The sequence below is a fragment of the Aspergillus nomiae genome (assembly GCF_001204775.2).
Source record: "Aspergillus nomiae NRRL 13137 chromosome Unknown contig00031, whole genome shotgun sequence".
NCBI classification, from domain to species: Eukaryota; Fungi; Ascomycota; class Eurotiomycetes; order Eurotiales; family Aspergillaceae; genus Aspergillus; species Aspergillus nomiae.
Window position 1 is genome coordinate 124,992 of NW_015378086.1, and position 18,066 is coordinate 143,057.

Below are 18,066 nucleotides of genomic sequence, written 5' to 3' on the forward strand. Positions count from 1 at the left end.
AGAGGAAGAGGTAACAGGAGATGGAGAAGTTGGCAAGACAATGACGGTCGTAGTGTAAGGAGAGAAAGAATGATAAAGTCTGATTGCTTCACGGAAGATCAGAGCTGAGCAGTTCTATAGACCAGGCACGTTTGGTAGATACGGTAAGTACATCCGCCAGAAAGGTGGGAAGAACTGGGTAGATATTAATCCTCGACGGCGACGGCGACTGCAGCGTGCTATTCAGAAACTCCCCATGCGTCCACCAATCAACACGCCTCTCATCCAACATCAAGTTGCAGCCGTAGATTCCATGTGCATGTCAGACTGGATGCCCTGCCATCCGCCTTGGTGCGTGGGGGCGGCTCTCCCATTAGGGCTGACGGTACCCCCTGCCGACCTCGTGTCAGCCACGTTTTTTGAACAGTCTGTAACATGTCACAGTCTTGCAGCTAGTCTGAAAGGTGCGCCGCAGGTGGTGATAGCCCCCAAAAGGATTCGTGCGGTCAGCCTGGGGGCCAGAGTTGCCTGAGGCTACTTGTGTTCTTACGCGCATCTTATCTTGCAGTAGCGTCGCGATAGCATGGATTCGTCCGAGCTTACTGCACAAATTGGCCGTATTTAGAAACACGAACGAACCGCGATGAGATAAAGAAGAGGACTTAGCCCGAGTTAGTTGCAGAGCCCCAACGCCATGACGTGAGGACTGTCCTATTCTGGCAAGGCAAGTTCCGATAATTAGCAAGTCATCCTAAACCGAGCCCTCCGCCCAGGAGGAAATCTGTAGAATAAGCTCTACATGAGTTAAGAAGGAAAATCCAATTACAAGGTTCCATCTCTCATGGCATATGCAAGATCCATGCGCGAGTCAGGAAAGTTGGTCCAAAGACACCTTGGGAGAAGTCTTACTCGAAAACTAAACTGATCATTTTCCGGGGTTAGTATGATAACGCCCGATGTCCGCAGAAGGACCCGCTGGGTCACCGCCCCCATTTCTCCGCCGCTAGAGTTTCAAGAGCGAACTTCTGTCGCGGCTGAGCACCTTCGTTGCATTAGCTCGATGCTTCCGCACCAACATTTCCTTCATCAGTTTAGCGCGCACCTATGGATATCATCTTACTATGTTGCAACTGGGGGCGAGGACACAGCTGCCCAATGGTATCCACGCCTGTTCGAAGTTTGATTCCATGACTGCTATTTTGAGACAGCTCGGACTGCAGCCAGTGGTTGGTGCAAAGTGATCTAAACAGGAGCTAAATGCCGAAGGGGGGAGGGGGGACCCCAGTCGCGTACAATTCCATGCAGCATTACGGAGTAAAAGGGTTATATATAGACGAGAGGCCGATCCTTTGCGACGGGTCCTCCGCCATCTCTGAAGGTAATCCACCATGTGTGGATCTTGAAACCACGTCGAATACTCTTGAATACGCCTTTCGCACGGGCTTTCTGTCGACGGTGACAGCACTGGGACGACCTCTTCCTGCCGCTGTCAACCATGCAGTTGTACATCTGGCCTTGTGCCAAAGTCACTGCGTAGCGACTTTCTTCCCCGAAATGGTTTGAGCCATGCCATCTTCCCCACTACAGATCGCTGGGTCGGAACGCGCACCATACGCGTCGTCGACAACCTCACGATTGTCCTCCCCGACACATTCTTTCCTTTGAAGTAGGCGTCGAGGCAGATTCAGACCACGTCGGTAGAGGGTTGTTGTTTGCGATGAGGTTATCGATGCAAATGAACGGGTTTGCGGAACAGTTCATGTGCAGGACCATGCGACCGTGGACGCTACATAATTCCGACCGTCATAGTTGGCTCTCACTAGGAGTGTCTGTGACAAGCATGACAAGTTAATGAAAGGAATATCTATCAATGATGTGGAGTAACTGTATATTTCGCGTAGTCCGAATCATTATCCACGTCTTCCCATTTTATGGCAGCGGGGTTGTGCGTAATACGCAGAAGGTCGTGTACTCCATGCTCGGGAGATAGGACACAGATACAGATACTGCTGGCATAATAGCTGACCGCTTTGATTCTCTCTGTATGGGCTTCACCGCCATGGCCCCGATGATGAGCTCTTTTGACAGGGTTGAACCCCCGGTTGAACCCCGCTTGGCGTTTTCTGGAAGTCCGCTAAGTCGCTTAAGGAGAGGCTTGTTCTATATACCTTGCTTATTGGTTCAAATTCACACCGCTCTCAGTTAGGACCGCCTCTAACTTATAGCGGTATGGACTGCGGGTCGCTATGTTGGCCAATAGCAGTTTACATTCTGCTGTGGCATATTTTCCAGATGGGCAGAGAGGAAGACTGTGTCCCCTGTAACGACAACGACATTGATCTTTAGGACAGAAATTAAGGTGTTTGGTGGACTGTGAAGAGGAGGCTATTAGGTAGGCTGCCAAATAAAGGAGAAAAAAAGTAATTTTCTTTCAATATTTAAGCCGTTCGCTGACTTGACCCATATCAATACTGTGCCTCGTTTAAATATATATATACTTCTACCTTTAACTGCACCGTTCTGCCGCACAAGTCGAGATCATCGCCACGTAAACTGAAACCAGGCATTGAAGGGCTGATTAGAGCTGCTATTTTAACCATACTAATTGATATAACCAGGTAGGAATTGAGATTTAAAGGCAAGCTCAAGGAGTTGTATGGTTGTAGAGGGGAGCCTCAACGACGCGACGCGTCACAATTACCACCCCAATGCATGGTAGGTATTGAGTGGACTGAAGGTACGACTCGTTACTTCTTTTATCAGATATCTCAACTGCTTATACTCTCGTGTATTTATCTTCTTTTATTTCTTATCTCGCGATTCCATCTTATCCTTCGAAGGTTTTCGTTAACCAGAGGCGCTGTACTGTACAGCGTAGAACTGCGCGTATACAAGGCCATACGGTATCCACAGAGTCCACACCAACATCTATATCACCCAAAAAAGGAAAAAAAACGGAAAAAGAACAAATAAAGAATGAAATGAAGAAAGAAAACGGAAATTAAGCAATTTAAATGTCTATCGGACAGGATATAGGTATGCTTGCGCTGTGAAAAAACACATATCAACGCCCTGAAACCGCGTGAAACAAGACGCGTATCGCGAAACAAAGACCGAATTTTCCCCGAGTCGACTTCTTCCTCTTTCCCCCTGAAGAAGAGTGGTCAAGTCATGCAAAAGAAGAACAACGCCATTGGATATATGTGGGGAAACGACCGAAGAAAAGATCGGAAAAAGAATGCTGACAAAGGAAACCCGACAAAGGGAAAGGTAAGGAACGACTGAAAGAAAATCGCTTCTCCGAAACGATCGATGCCCAAAACACCAATAAAACACCGGCAAATGCAGCAGATGCAGATATAGACCAGGATTCCTTTTTATCCGGTCCGGCCCGACCGGGCATCTAAGCGCGCTCCATGAGCCACTAGCAACTGCACCACTTCAACATGTCCCTTCTCGCTTGCGACATGCAGTGGTGTCGACCCATGGTGGTCGCGAGCATTGACATCGATGTGTTCGGTGGCGAGTAGCAATCGCACCACGCCCAGATGCCCGCACTGGGCGGCAATGTGCAGCGGGGTCTGGCCGCGTGAGTCCTGGACGTTCACGTTAACCCCGCGTTGAAGGAGCAGCAAGGAGACCACACGTTCGGTGCCGTGGCTGGGCTCCTGAGGGGTTCTCGGATTCGACTGAGGCTGCGAGGGTGGCGGCGTGGGAATGCCATCACGGGGTTGGTGGTGGATGTCTACTACATTCTCACCAGAGAGATCGCGCGAGGGTATAATGCTGGGAAAGAGACATGGATCCTATCAAGGAGGTTAGCTCATGTCGGTCTGGAGATAGAAAACCATATACTTTGGACAGCAAGAGGGAAGCAGGGGGTATATGGAAGAGAGAGAGAGAGGCAGAGACCTACGCTGCTAGGTGTCCATAGAGGAGGCTGGCCGAATGGGGCGTCCGACAAGGTCATGGATAAATCGTTGAGGGAGTTGGTGGCCCAACTACCGCTGTCTGACAGGTCTGCATTCTGCCAGTCTGCTTGGGAGAGGTGCAGGACATCGGAGTCGGCAGAGAATAGGCCACCGGAATATTGTGACCAGATGTCGTTATCTGCATATGAGACTGGCCAGGGACAAGGGTCAAGGGGATCCCCGGGTGCCAGCACCGGATCCAAGCCTTTCATCATCATTCCGAGGGGAGAATTTTGCGCAGGAGACGGAGTCTGGGAGAGGGACCACGCGGGACTGTTCCGCATGATTTGGATGGCAGGGTTATTTGCTAGCTCCAGAGTATCGCGACACCACCGGATGTACTGAGGCTAATAAGATTCTGGCAATATGGATAAGGGTTGATCGGTCCGTCACACTTGTCCTCCTCTTTCTTTAATGTCTACGAAGTATGAGCTTGCTGATGGTGAGCTTACAGCTTCATGGCTCCGGGGGATCGACCATCTCAGCAACACCGAGTACCTGATCCTGATGTTGCCGACAAACTGGGGCACTAGATCACCATCGCATGGACACCTGTAACGAGAGAGCCCTACTTGGGGGCCGTTACAGACACGGTGATCTCGCATTGTCCGTGAGATCCATGACGAAGGTCATCCGATCGAGAGGCTGAAACAAGGCAAAAGAATAAGCTCTTACAAAAATAATAATAAACTATCACGCTAAAGCTGAGTCTGCAGGTCTCCGTCATCCCTCACAGTGCATCTGCAACCTCATGCCCTCGGGATGTTGTGGGGGCCAGCCAAAGCGAAGCCACACCGGAAGGATGCGAGAAACTCCCACAAACCCTGAGTTGATCAGTCCACAACGACATAGACAGTGCATAGATAAACCTCGTAATCCACAGAACCGGTCATAATCACCCGTTCCACCACCGATCCTGGAAGAGAAAAAGAAAACAAAAGAAGACGAACAGTGGACACAACAGACTCTCGAAACTCGTATCCCTGGTCACATCAGCATTCCCCATCATGACTTTCCCACCCGCACCAGCAGCGAATATTGGTCGGTACCCATTCGATCGTGCATAGGTTGGGATGGAGACTAACATGATTATGGAGTAGATTGGACGAAGTTAGGGCTCGCGGTGACGGACATGGGTAAGAGAGGATCGAATGGACCCGCACGAAGAAACCAAGAATAACATTATTCTGTCCTAGTCAACGGCCATGTGGAGTCGACCTTTTCCGCTTCCACAGGGAAGTGGACATCGCCCAAGTTCGTGGAGGATCCATATCTTCGCATCCACGGCTTGGCCCCAGCCCTCAACTACGGGCAACAGGTGTATGAAGGATTGAAAGGTGAGCTTTTCTCTCCCCACACAACACTGGATCGGAATCTAATAATAGAGTGATTAGCCTACCGATCGGCTGCTGACCAGATCCTTCTCTTTCGCCCACGATTCCATGCGGCGCGCATGCAGCACTCTGCCGACGTGGTCTCCATTCCTCCCGTCCCCACCGACCACTTTCTGGAGTGCGTGAATCTTGCGGTCGCGAGAAACGCGGAGTGGGTCCCTCCTCACGCGAGCGGCGCCGCCTTGTATGTGCGCCCGGTCCTCTTGGGCTCCGGGGCGCATTTTGCACTGACCCCTCCTGCCGAATATACTTTCTGCGTATATGTACAGCCCTTCAGCACCTATCACGGCATTGCGCCCCTGCCGGCGGTCGTGCTCGAAGACTTCGACCGTGCTGCACCCCGGGGAACGGGCCACGCGAAGATTGGAGGCAATTATGCCCCCGTGATGAAGTGGTCGGAAAAAGCGAAGAAGGAAGGATTTCCTATGACCCTGCACCTAGACAGTGCCACTCATACCGAAATCGATGAGTTTTCCACCTCGGGATTCCTGGGGGCGAAAATGGATGGGGAGAAGCCCGTGTTGGTGGTGCCCAAGAGCGACAATATCATCGGGAGTGTGACGTCCGATAGTTGCATGCAGATTGCTCGGTCCTTGGGATGGACTGTCGAGCATCGCGCAGTACGAACACCTGGTCTCTCTCTTCCGATCGAGTCTATGACTGACAGTACTTCTAGGTCAAATACGAGGAACTTGCAACCTTCAAAGAGGTTATGGCCGTCGGCACCGCTGCCGCCTTGGTTCCTATTCGGTCCATTACCCGGAAGTCGCGCGACGACCATTTTGTTTACACCGAGGAGTCGACCGCGGGTCCGGTATGCCAGCAGCTATATGCCGCGCTCACTGAGATCCAACGTGGTGAAGCTGAGGACCAGTTTGGATGGCGTGAGGAGGTTCAGGGGACATCTGATGTGGGTTCTTCTGGCTCTTCTTGTATCATTATGTAGATATAAGTTTGTATGTGAAGAGTGTTTAGCGGTTCTAATGTTTACATGCCAATTTGACAGAATGCCATAACCCAAAGTGAAAGCACGCTTAGAATGTAAGTGTAACTATACGGAAGCCACCAAATGGCCCCCAACTAAGGTGAAGTGTTCATACTCACCATGAAATTAGGATCTTCAACGTCTGCTGCCGGTTGGAGGTACACACAGGGCTGGGGTTGGTGGCTGAGCTGCTGTCGCCATTTGCCGTCTGACACAGAGTAGAAATATACCAATGATAGCCGTAATCTTTTATGAAAACTTCAGACAAGTTTGATACATCTCTTTGGACATTGAATTTTCATTTTATTTTCCTTTATTTTTCTTTATTTTCTTTTTCTTTTTCTTTTTTTGCTGCTCTGTTTTGACTGACTGGCTAAAGACATGAAGGTTTACCGAAGTATGCGGATTCAAACACAACTTGACCAATTTCATTCTCAGCAGACACTTTCCAGGCCCCTCGAGATACTATTTAAAAATACATACACATCGTATCATTCTCCAATTCACTTCCCAACCTAAAAAACAAAAATCCCTATCGGAAAGAAACCTGCACGATCGGGCCGTCCTTTGCAGCCGTGACATGATCGCGCAACTGATATTCACCCTCGCGCTGTCTTCCAGGTCCCATGGCCTCATTTCCACCTCCAACCTTCTCGTCCTCACCCGGCGCACTGCGGAACTCATACTTCGATAGCATATATGCCATGGTCAGCATCAGCTCCGTCCATGCCAACCCTTTCCCCAGACAGCTCCGCGGTCCAATGGAGAACGGATTGAAAGCCGACCGTGCGAGCTGCACCTTTTCCGGCACGGGGTCAAGCCAGCGATCGGGACGGTACTCAAAGGGTGCTGGGTAGTAGTCGGGGTTGTGTTGAATGGCGTAGATACAGGTACCCACGTCGTAGCCTCGTGGGACGACGTGACCGTCAATGGTGACTCCGTCCTCAAGGACTTCGCGCCAAAGGGAGCTACTGGCCGGTGGGGACATACGAAGACTCTCGTCGATACATGCGCGCAGGATCACACAGTTGTTCAGGGCGGGTCCGAGTGCGACGTCGTCGGGGCCCGGGAATGCAGCGCGAACCTCCTCCTTGGCTTTCTCGTACCATTCCCGGTTACGACAAAGGTAGAAGAAGGTAGAAGCGATGGCGGTGGAGGAGGTGTCGGACCCTTGGCGATGTTAGGAGACGGAATAGATAGAACAGGAACTGGTAGAGAGAAAGACGATCTTACCGGCAACAATCATGGTGGTACTTTCAGCACCAATCTCTGCAGGTGTAAATCCCTGTTGCGTCTCCGGATCGACTGCATCCAGCAAAAATGAGAATGCATCGTGGCGCTTCAAGGGTTTCGCGGACATGCGCTTCTTGAGAAGAATGTTGACGAAGCGAATAAACGCATTCCGGCCTTGAATCGCCTGAGGGAATAGCCAGCGGTCAAGACGGCGTGTGGAGAGCTCACCGGCCTGCGACAAGACTCCAGTACGCACGTTGGAGTCCTCGATGCACTTGACGATCTGCCGGTTATTGGGGCTGCCAATGAGATCAAAGCTTTCGCCGAAGATGATGCCGGACATGATGTCGAAAGTGAGGTAGTTTGCTGGGAAAAGTGTCAGCAGCTCCTTTCGCCTGGAATGAGTAGGATGATACATACACCATTTACCCATATTCTGCGGACTAGACCAGTCGCCAGCTTTTCCGCCCGAGATATCCTTGGACAACTCGTCGCAGAACTTGCGTACATGACCCATGATAGTCCCTTCGAAGCCACGCAGGGCGGCGTCTCCAAAGCCCTGGCCGATGATGCGTCGCTTGCGACCGTGTTGCTTTTTGTCAATGAGGGTGAGCGTGTTGGGAGCGCGATGAACCATGGCACCGTAGGCGGCCGACTTCTGGAAGCTTTTGCTGTACGCATAGATCTCTGAGAGGGTAGATGATCTGGTTAGTGACGTCCAGTGATGCAGAGCTCTAAAAGAGACAAACCCTTCAGGCCGGTGTTGGTATTGAACAGCACCCGATTTGGCGCATAACGAACATAGTTGCCTGTCCCATCACCCGTTAGTGAGTGCCGAGTCGGCATAGAAAAGAAGGGTAATATAGCAAGCTCACCATATTTTTCATGGCAGCGCATCATGTCAATGTGCAGGTCTCCCTTCCAGGCGTAGTACCCTCCATAGAGATTGGTCACTTTGGCCAGCAAAGGACCCGGGTACTTCGCAAGTGGATGGAACCAGATACGATAGATGCAGATAGCGAGCACCTGACAAACTCGTCAGTGAGGATCCCATCCTCATTAGGGCTGGAAGTAAGGGCTCACGTAGGCCAGACATGCGACGGGCACCGCCGTCACATAGGCGAAGAGAGGCACATGTCTCAGCAGCGCGACTGCCTGCATGATGGTCGTTGATCGATTTGATACTAAGTGGAAGACTGAGTAATTGATGGTTCACGGACTTAGGGAAAATGGTTATGATGGCAACTCAAACCAAATAAGTCCGGCGAAAAGACATGCTGATAGCAGAAGCACCGGTAGGAGATCCCTTACAACCTCGGTGGTGAGGTGATTGCATCGCGCAATGTCATCTACATTGTATGATTCTGGGTCCAAGAGCCGCTGTCTGACGGTGACAGAGATAAATTTAGATCACCGTTCCTGAGTGTCAAAACCTGGGGGTTTCAGATTGTTGGGCGGATCCTGCGACTTGGGGGCGGACCCTACTAGCTGTCAGTCAGCGTAAGCCCTAACGCGATTCCATCAACGATGTAAGCCTGCAGTGTGAGCCACTAGCGCGGTTCGCCTTGGAGCTGGATCACTCAACTTTATTCAATTGATCGCTGCTGCTGCATGCGTGAGATGTTATGGCGCTTTTCCTTCTCTCACGTTGAGGCCTCCGCCCCGAAACACTTCGCCACGTGTGTAGTAAGCCCTCGGTTGTTGCTGACATGGACTATACTGAATCCCGAGTATTATGGACTTGTAAAGAGGAACCATGCACACGTAATAATGATAGATCCTGGTAGCCGAGTCCCTTTTAAGTACTCGTGTCGGTCGACCAAAGTCACCCGACTGTCAATGACATTGATACCCGAACAACTTTTGCCATGTCTGCCACAATGCAGCCGGAAGTTGAGCAGCAGCTTGCATATGTGCTCTTGATTGAGCTGTTGGCGTGAGTGATGCTGCCTATGTCTCCCGACCGATCATGGCGATATCTGACCAAGGAAATAATCACTTGTAGGCATCAGTTTGCGTCGCCAGTCCAATGGTAAGTCCCCCATCGTTGTATAATAGAGAATGTTATACTAACCGCACTTCCGAACACAGGATTGAAACCCAAGATGGACTCATCACAGATCAGAATGTCGAACGGTTCATCGAAATCGGCCCGGCAGACATCCTCACCGGCATGCTCCGAAAGACTGTCGGTCAACAGTACAAATCTCAAGATGCTGCACGACACATGACACGAAAGCTACTCTCATACGCGCAGAATGCAGACGAAATACAGTATATCTCGGGGTCGTCAACAGCAACCAGCCGGCCAGCTGTGAAGCCTCACCCGCTATTGTCACAGACGCCGTCGGCGCCCAGTAAGGCTGTGGAAAGTACGCCGTCGGCCCCTGCTGAAACTCAGGTCACTACTGCGCCGGCCCCTGTTGCTAAAGTAGCGATGGTTGCGGATGCTCCTGTCCAGGCGAAGGATATTGTGATCGCCATCATTGCACAAAAGCTGAGGAAGAGTCACAGCGAAGTAGCAACAGACAAAACAATCAAGCTGCTAGTGAGCGGTATAGTACTCCCTCTTACATTACATTAAATATAGCTGCTAATGATCCGAGTACAGGCCGATCGACCTTAGAAAATGAGATCGTGGGCGACCTCGACGCCGAGTTTGGATCCCTTCCCGAGAGGGCGGAAGAACTAGGGTTAGAGGAACTATGCAATACACTGCAGTCTGGCGCAGCCTTCTCAGGCCAGCTGGGTAAAGTATCCACAGGGATCGTCTCCCGCGTCTTTGCACAGAAACTTCCTGCTGGCTTCTCTAGCGGTGATGCCCGTGAGTATCTTCAGACTCGATGGGGTCTTGGGGCTGGACGTCAGGATTCGGTTTTCTTGCGAGCAAGCACAGCACAAACATCTTCCCGATTGGCAAGTTCGGGAGAAGCACAGACATTCTTTGACCAGATAGTACAGCAATATGCGACAGACAACGGCCTCAACCTGTCTGCGTCCGCGCCGGCCGCGGAGGCAGCAGCAGCGTCGGCTCCTGTGGACAGCAAGGCTCTCGGCTTGGTGAAGAAAGACCAGGAGAGACTTCGGAAGGCGCAGATGGAGCTCTACGCCCGACTGCTCGGGAAGGATCTGGGCCATGATGCACGAGAAGCGCTCAAGGCACAGCTGGCGACTGTCAAGCTGCAGGAGCAGTTGGACTTCATCACAGCCGAGGTGGGCGATGTCTTTATCTCAGGTATTCGTCCGCTATGGGCAGCTGCCAAGGTTCGACGCTACAACTCCAGCTGGAACTGGGTGTTGCAAGATACATTGCATCTGTTCCACCGGATTCTGCGAGGGAACTTTGGCAATGCCGATTTCCCTAAATACAGCAACGCCATCGCCAACCGATCTAGCCCTCGCTTACTGCAAATGATCAAGTACCTCTCGAACAGCCCATGCTCGCTCTGGGGCACTCGTTTCCCAGAAGCCAAGACCGTGATGCGTCGCCTGGTAGACCTCTGCGAGAAGCCGCGCGCGCCTCGATTTGAGCCGTTGGCCGCGAATTATGATGCCTTCACCAAGGGGCCGAGCACTACGGTGGATGAGAATGGTCATATCAAGTACCGCGAGGTCCCTCGCGGTGGATCCCCCGTCATCGCATCGATTCATATCAAGACCCAGCGACATTCGACCTGGCTGACCGACCGCTCGGTAACGGCGCTGTACCTGGACGAGGTACAATCATCCTGGAATGACGGTATCACATTTATCAATAAGTGTGTGCTCATGACTGGAGTGAGTATTGGATCCATTGGAGCCGAAATCCTGAAAGGCCTCCTGAGTGGCGGAGCCAAGGTCGTTGTCACCACCAGCAGCTACTCCTCTGCCACGACCCGGTTCTACCAGCGTCTCTACGTTGAACACGGTTCGCGGGGATCCGAACTGATCGTCGCCCCATTCAACCAAGGAAGTCAGCATGATCTCGATGGTCTTGTGGAGTACATCTACACCTCGGGGAGTGGCCTGGGCTGGGACCTGGACCACGTTGTTCCCTTCGCGGCAATCTCCGAGGCTGGACGTGAGATTGACAATATTGATGCCAAATCCGAATTGGCTCACCGAATCATGCTCACCAACACGCTTCGTTTGCTGGGGGCCATCAAGAAACAGAAGCAGCTTCGGGGATACCGCACGCGGCCGACCCAAGTCATTCTGCCCCTCTCGCCCAACCACGGCGCGTTTGGCAACGATGGTCTGTACGGCGAGTCGAAGATTGCCCTCGAATCCTTGTTTGAGAAATGGCACTCGGAAAGCTGGTCGACATACCTGTCCATCTGCGGTGCAGTCATTGGTTGGACGCGTGGCACCGGTCTGATGGCCGATAACAACATTGTTGCGGCAGGGATTGAGCGTCATGGCGTGCAGACCTTCTCCACAGCCGAGATGGGAGCGTACATCTTGGTGCTTATGACTCGGAAGCTTGCGAATCAGTGCAACGTACAGCCCCTGTATGCCGATCTGACCGGCGGTCTGAACACGATTCCGAATCTGAGGGCTACCTTGGATAAGGTTCGGCGCGAGATTGTCGATAAAAGTGCCATGCGCACCGTCCTCGCGCGGGAGCAAGCTGCTGAGCAGAAGCTTACTACCTGCAGCTCTCCAACGACCCAGGAGAAGGAGGCACGGACGCGCCTGGCAAATATTCGCTTCTCATTCCCCGCTCTGCCCGATGCGAAGACCGAAGTCGACCCCTTGCGAGCAACATTGATGGGCATGGCAGACCTAGAGCGCATCGTGGTGGTCACAGGCTTTTCGGAGGTTGGCCCGTACGGCAACTCTCGGACTCGCTGGCAGATGGAAGCCACAGGGCGTTTGTCCTTGGAAGGATGCATTGAGATGGCCTGGATTATGGGCCTCATCAAGCACCATGACGGCCCGCTGGACGGGAAACATTTCACCGGCTGGGTGGATGCTAAGACAAAGAAGCCCGTGCAGGACATGGATGTCAAAGCCCGATATGAAGAGCATATTCTCAATCATACGGGAATCCGGCTGGTGGAGCCGGACCTGGATCCTAGCGAACCACCCGGCAAGAGACGTCTCCTGCAAGAGGTCGTGCTTGAAGAGGATCTGCCGCCCTTCGAAGTCTCTCCTGAGGTGGCACAGCAACTCATCCACGAGCATGGGGAGAACCTGGTTGATATCTCACCGCAGGGTGAACAATGTGTTGTCAACCTGAAGAAGGGCGTGGTGCTGATGATCCCCAAGGCTCTGCAGTACCAGCATGCGGTTGCAGGACAGGTTCCTACCGGCTGGGATGCACGCGCCTACGGCATACCGGACGACATTGTCGCCCAGGTTGACCGTGGAACTCTCTTCACCTTGGTCAGCACCATGGAGGCGCTTGTGGCCTCGGGAATCACCGACCCCTACGAGCTATACCAATATATCCATCTCTCCGAGTTCGGCAACTGCATCGGTTCGGGTCTTGGTGGCGTGCACTCGTTGAAGAAGATGTTCCGGGACCGGTACCTGGATAAGGATGTCCAGAAGGACATTCTCCAGGAAACCTTTATTAACACCACGGCTGCCTGGGTTAATATGCTGCTGATCTCCTCCGCTGGCCCCATCCGCACGTCGGTTGGTGCTTGCGCCACTTCGATCGAGTCTTTGGAAACTGGGTTCGAGACCATCGTCACTGGACGTGCCAAAATCTGTCTTGTCGGTGGATACGATGACATGACGCAGGCGGTAGCGGAGGAGTTTGCCAACATGAAAGCCACTACCAACCCCGAGGAAGAGGCCAAGAAGGGCAGGCTTCCTCAGGAGATGTCGCGGCCCGCTGCAGAGAGCCGCAGCGGCTTCGTTGAGTCTCAGGGCAGTGGTGTACAGGTTATCACCTCAGCCCGTTTGGCTCTCGACCTGGGTCTGCCAATTCATGGCATTGTCGCCTGGGTGGGAACTGCGAGTGACAAGACGAGCCGATCGGTGCCGGCACCAGGACAGGGTATCCTGACCAACGCGCGCGAGAAGCCCAACAGTCGGTTCCCATCGCCACTGCTTGACATTCGTTACCGCAAGCGCCGTCTCGAGGCGCGACTGAAGCAAATCCAAGAATCGGTTGACCTCGAGGTACAGATGCTTGAGGAGCAAATGACCCAAGACGGAGAGGCTGCGGAAGAGCTTCAGGAAGAGCTCCAGAACCACAAACGCTTTGTCGAAGGTGAAGCCGAGCGCCAGCGCAAGGAGGCCTTGAACACATTTGGTAATGAATTCTGGAAGAATGAGTCCGCCATTTCTCCCGTTCGGGGTTCTTTGGCCGTTTTCGGTCTGACTATTGGTTCGTCATGCCTCTATCTCTGCATTAACTGTCTAGATATCATGGAACTGACCGCCTACTAGATGATTTGGATTTCGTTTCCTTACATGGCACTAGCACTGTCATGAACGACAAGAACGAAGCCTCAGTGCTCGAAGCCCAAATGCGACACCTCGGCCGCGTACCCGGCAACCCCCTTTACGCTATCTCACAGAAGTATCTTACGGGCCACCCCAAGGGTGCCGCAGGAGCATGGATGCTGAATGGTGGCCTACAAGTGCTGGACACGGGCCTCATTCCCGGCAACCGCAACCTGGACAACGTCGATGGGAAGCTGGAAAACAACGAATACATCCTCTATCCCAACCGCAGCATCCAAACCAAGGGATTGAAGGCATTCTCGGTGACTTCCTTCGGCTTCGGGCAGAAGGGTGCGCAGGCCATCGTGGTGCACCCTCGGTATCTCTACGCTATGCTCGAGGATGGCGAATACCACGCATATCGGACACGCCGTCTGACGAGATATCGGAAGGCATTCCGCTTCTTCCACCATGGGCTGGCCACGAATACCATGTTCGTGGCGAAGACCGAGGCTCCCTATCGACCAGACCAGCAAAATGCGGTGTTATTGGATCCTACGGCGCGAATGCAGTCAAAGGAGTCAACGGAGTCGCCCGAGCCAACAATTGGGGTTTCATTCTAAGCCTCCATATTTTTTTCTTTACTTTTTTCTTCATTTCCTCTACTTTTCTTGGAACCATGCTCATTCCGTGGCAGTGTCCTATCCTTGTAATATGAGCGGTTTTCTTTTTTCTTCTTCTCCTAGAACCAACAGAGCCTCGCTGGGGGGAAGAGCAAATTGGGCACTTCTGTATATACTACCTAGCCAAGTAGTAGTAGACTAGATTGATCGAAAAATTGACCATATCCACTGACTCGCGTCCACAAAAGGTAGCCTAGGACCACGTGACAGCACCAACATTTGGATGCATCCATCATTGGTTCCTAACCTGATAAGCCCTAACAGAGGAACTAAAATCCCTCGCGTTGGATTCCTCTGTTATCTTCGGGGACATATCCCGGTGTACCCCACTGGGATACGGCAGGTTTGAGTCTAAATAGCAACCCTTTGCAGGGGTGCGAATGCTTACGTTGGGGACACTTAATTTTGCATCATACGATTTGTTGCGACAGATAATGCTGGTTTGTCTCTCTGGAGCACTGCCCGACTTTTGTCCTCCTTGTTGACACAAACTGCTCAGAGTATCCTGGGACTTGGCGCCAGGTGAGGCGAAGCCAGCCCTACGATCAGCCCTGTGTAGATAACGTCAAAGATACTGCCAGTAGATATCAACAATGAAGATCAGCTAGAGCGTCCTTCTACAAGAATGTTGTTGCCGTGCATGGTTTTGGAAAGGATGAGTTGAGGTTTGCCCAGAGAACATTAATTATGATTTTGAATCCCTTCTTTTTTTGGTATACGTTTTGTTAGAGGAGAATCGGAAGCATTCGATGAAGCATATGAATTACTAGTACCTCGGATATATTCTTATCCTACAAGGCAAAAGCAATGCGTGATCATTCAGTTCGATCATAGTGAGCAATCTACTCAATTGAATATAGAAAGGATCTTCACGTCTCTCGTTCTCCCAATGGAAATATGCTTACGACAATACTGTACATCCCATGCACGGATGCAAGTTTATGCATGTATTCTTATGCTGGATTGAATGGGATTATGGAACAAGCGTGACAATAGGGTTATCACGATGGGTCCAGCTGCAAGCGGCAATGATTCAGCGCTTGACAAGAAACCGCCATGATTGGAGATTCAGGACATGCAGTGGGGCAACTGAGTCAGTGGGTGTCGTTGAGAATGGCAAATGAAGCTCCTTTCCTACTCTTTGCCACGGACTCTAGGTAAGTATTTCTGGTTGTGGGGTTTGCTACAAGGGACACATGGCCTTGCCGTGGAGGCTAATCACGTCAATCTCTACCTGTCCGATATCTTATGCAGGATATACAGATCTGGGCGGTCTTTAGGCAACCCCCCGGGAAACATACCTGGAAGGCAGCAAATTGATATATTCTTCAAACAGATAGACTATAGACCTATTGAACTTTCGTGAGGGATAGACTACTTATTGATCGACTCAACCGGTGGTCAGTAGACATGAGTATCAGTCAAGCATCGCGCGGCCACGGCGTCGATCCGATATCAAGTCCTTTTGGTTGGCACGAGCAGTTATGAAGGCTTGGCTGGTATAAGCACAAGGAGAGTCCCACTTGCTGGAAATAAGTTTAAGATGCTTTCGTATATCACGTCGGCTCGTGGCTTCCGAACCGATGTTTATAGCCCAAACAGTCTTTTTTTTTTTTCGCCTGCTCTGCTCCTTTATAAACCAGTCACTCGTTTCGTTCCATTTCCTATGTCTACTACCCTCTCAGAGCACGGCCTGTCTTATCGTCCATTAACTGCTTACACCGAGCCCCTGGCTACGTGGATGGCTCGTTCGAATTAAAAGATCTCTCACCTCTATCATGGAATCCGCCGACTATAAAGAGTCGAACGCAAGCGCTACAACAATGACGGAGAAAGGGCCGGGAGATGAACAGCCGGACCTCGAGCAGGGCAAGACGCAGACGGCAGAACCATCTCAACTCTACCCCGAAATGGACCTCGACCGTGGCATTGTGGGATGGGAAGGACAAGACGACCCTGCGAATCCGCTAAACTTCGCCCCCAGCAAAAAATGGGCTCTCCTGGCACTGATTAGCGCATTTACCTTCGTGAGTCCGCTGGCGTCGAGCATGTTCTCCCCAGCCCTCAGCTATATGGCTGCCGACTTCAAAGAAACCGACGAAACGATCCTTTCCTTTACCGTCAGCATCTATCTTCTAGGCTATGTGGTATGTTTGAGTTTGCCTGTCTGAATGCACGATCAAGAGAGATTGCGGCTGACTAGATATGATGCCTCACAGTTCGGTCCGCTAATCCTAGCTCCGCTCAGTGAGATCTACGGACGACGGATCGTACTCAGCATCGCGAACTGGTTCTTCGTCGTCTGGCAAATCGGATGTGCGCTCGCCCCGAATATTGCATCCTTAATTGTGTTTCGGCTCCTCGCAGGAATCGGAGGATCGGCATGCCTCACGTTGGGCGCGGGCGTCATCGCGGATCTCTTTGAGCCCCAGCAACGAGGAAAGGCAACCTCCATCTGGGGCGTGGGACCCTTGATCGGTCCGGTCGCGGGTCCCATCGCCGGAGGCTTTCTCGGTGAAGAAGTCGGCTGGCGGTGGGTGTTTTGGGTGCTGTTGATTGTGGGCGGGGCCATGGCATTGGGAATTGAGATCCTCAATCGGGAAACGTACGCCCCCGTCATCATCCGGCGGAAAACCGCCAAGCTGTCCAAGGAACTGGGGAGAACAGACTTGCGCAGCGCATACGAGCTCAAGAGAGGCCAAGTTTCCACAGGGGAACTGTTGAAGCAAAGTCTGGTGCGGCCTATGTTGCTGTTAGTCAAGTCCCCCATCGTGTTACTGCTGTCGACGTATATGTCCCTCGTCTATGGCCTTCTCTATCTGTTCTTCACAACCATTTCAAGCGTCTTCACGGGGCAGTATGGATTCTCCACCGGCCTGTCGGGATTGGCCTATCTGGGTATCGGTATCGGTTTTATGCTGGGTCTTGTCTTTGTGGCGGGCACGAACGACCGGATCATGGTGAAACTCGCAGCTCGTAATGGAGGCAAGACAGAACCAGAGATGCGACTCCCCCTGATGATCATCTTCTCGTGTATCCTCCCGATCAGCTTCTTCTGGTATGGCTGGACGGCCGACAAGCATGTCCACTGGATTGTACCCATCATTGGAATGGCGCCGTTTGGGATCGGAATGATGGGGGTTTACCTTCCCATCCAGACGTACATCATCGACTCCTATCCCGCCTATGCCGCATCAGCGAACGCAACCTTAACGGCGACGCGATCCCTCGTGGGCGCATTGCTTCCCTTGGCCGGACCGTCCATGTTCGAAGCGCTCGGCCTTGGCTGGGGAAATTCTCTCCTCGGGTTTTTGGCGCTGGCCTTCGTTCCGATCCCTATCGTGTTTACCAAATGGGGCAAGTCCATCAGAGAGAAATATCCGGTCAATTTCGACAAAGTCAGCGCTTGATGTTGGCCTGTTGGTGATGAGCATCACACA

The 18,066-nt window shown here is 52.1% G+C and overlaps 5 protein-coding genes across 5 annotated transcripts; 3 read left to right on the plus strand and 2 right to left on the minus strand.

The window, feature by feature from the left end:
* Positions 1-3,356: 3,356 nt before the first annotated feature.
* On the minus strand, positions 3,357-4,234 carry ANOM_003160 (ankyrin repeat domain-containing protein; the record flags this gene model as incomplete). Its single annotated transcript, XM_015548417.1, has 2 exons — positions 3,357-3,785; positions 3,896-4,234. The coding sequence occupies 2 exons, from the start codon at positions 4,232-4,234 to the stop codon at positions 3,357-3,359; spliced, it is 768 nt and encodes a 255-aa protein (XP_015410371.1).
* Positions 4,235-4,957: 723 nt separating this feature from the next.
* Positions 4,958-6,290, plus strand: ANOM_003161 (branched-chain-amino-acid aminotransferase TOXF; the record flags this gene model as incomplete). Its single annotated transcript, XM_015548418.1, has 5 exons — positions 4,958-4,991; positions 5,051-5,086; positions 5,147-5,287; positions 5,345-5,964; positions 6,021-6,290. 5 exons carry the CDS (start codon positions 4,958-4,960, stop codon positions 6,288-6,290), a joined length of 1,101 nt encoding a protein of 366 aa, XP_015410370.1.
* Positions 6,291-6,861: 571 nt separating this feature from the next.
* On the minus strand, positions 6,862-8,723 carry ANOM_003162 (cytochrome P450; the record flags this gene model as incomplete). The annotated part of the gene is made up of 6 exons (XM_015548419.1): positions 6,862-7,499; positions 7,563-7,928; positions 7,983-8,249; positions 8,312-8,371; positions 8,438-8,588; positions 8,646-8,723. 6 exons carry the CDS (start codon positions 8,721-8,723, stop codon positions 6,862-6,864), a joined length of 1,560 nt encoding a protein of 519 aa, XP_015410379.1.
* A 707-nt stretch (positions 8,724-9,430) lies between these two features.
* Positions 9,431-14,566, plus strand: ANOM_003163 (3-oxoacyl-synthase; the record flags this gene model as incomplete). Its single annotated transcript, XM_015548420.1, has 5 exons — positions 9,431-9,498; positions 9,568-9,594; positions 9,654-10,117; positions 10,174-13,884; positions 13,947-14,566. 5 exons carry the CDS (start codon positions 9,431-9,433, stop codon positions 14,564-14,566), a joined length of 4,890 nt encoding a protein of 1,629 aa, XP_015410378.1.
* A 1,838-nt stretch (positions 14,567-16,404) lies between these two features.
* ANOM_003164 (MFS transporter) lies at positions 16,405-18,036 on the plus strand (the record flags this gene model as incomplete). Its single annotated transcript, XM_015548421.1, has 2 exons — positions 16,405-16,773; positions 16,846-18,036. The coding sequence occupies 2 exons, from the start codon at positions 16,405-16,407 to the stop codon at positions 18,034-18,036; spliced, it is 1,560 nt and encodes a 519-aa protein (XP_015410368.1).
* Positions 18,037-18,066: the final 30 nt, after the last annotated feature.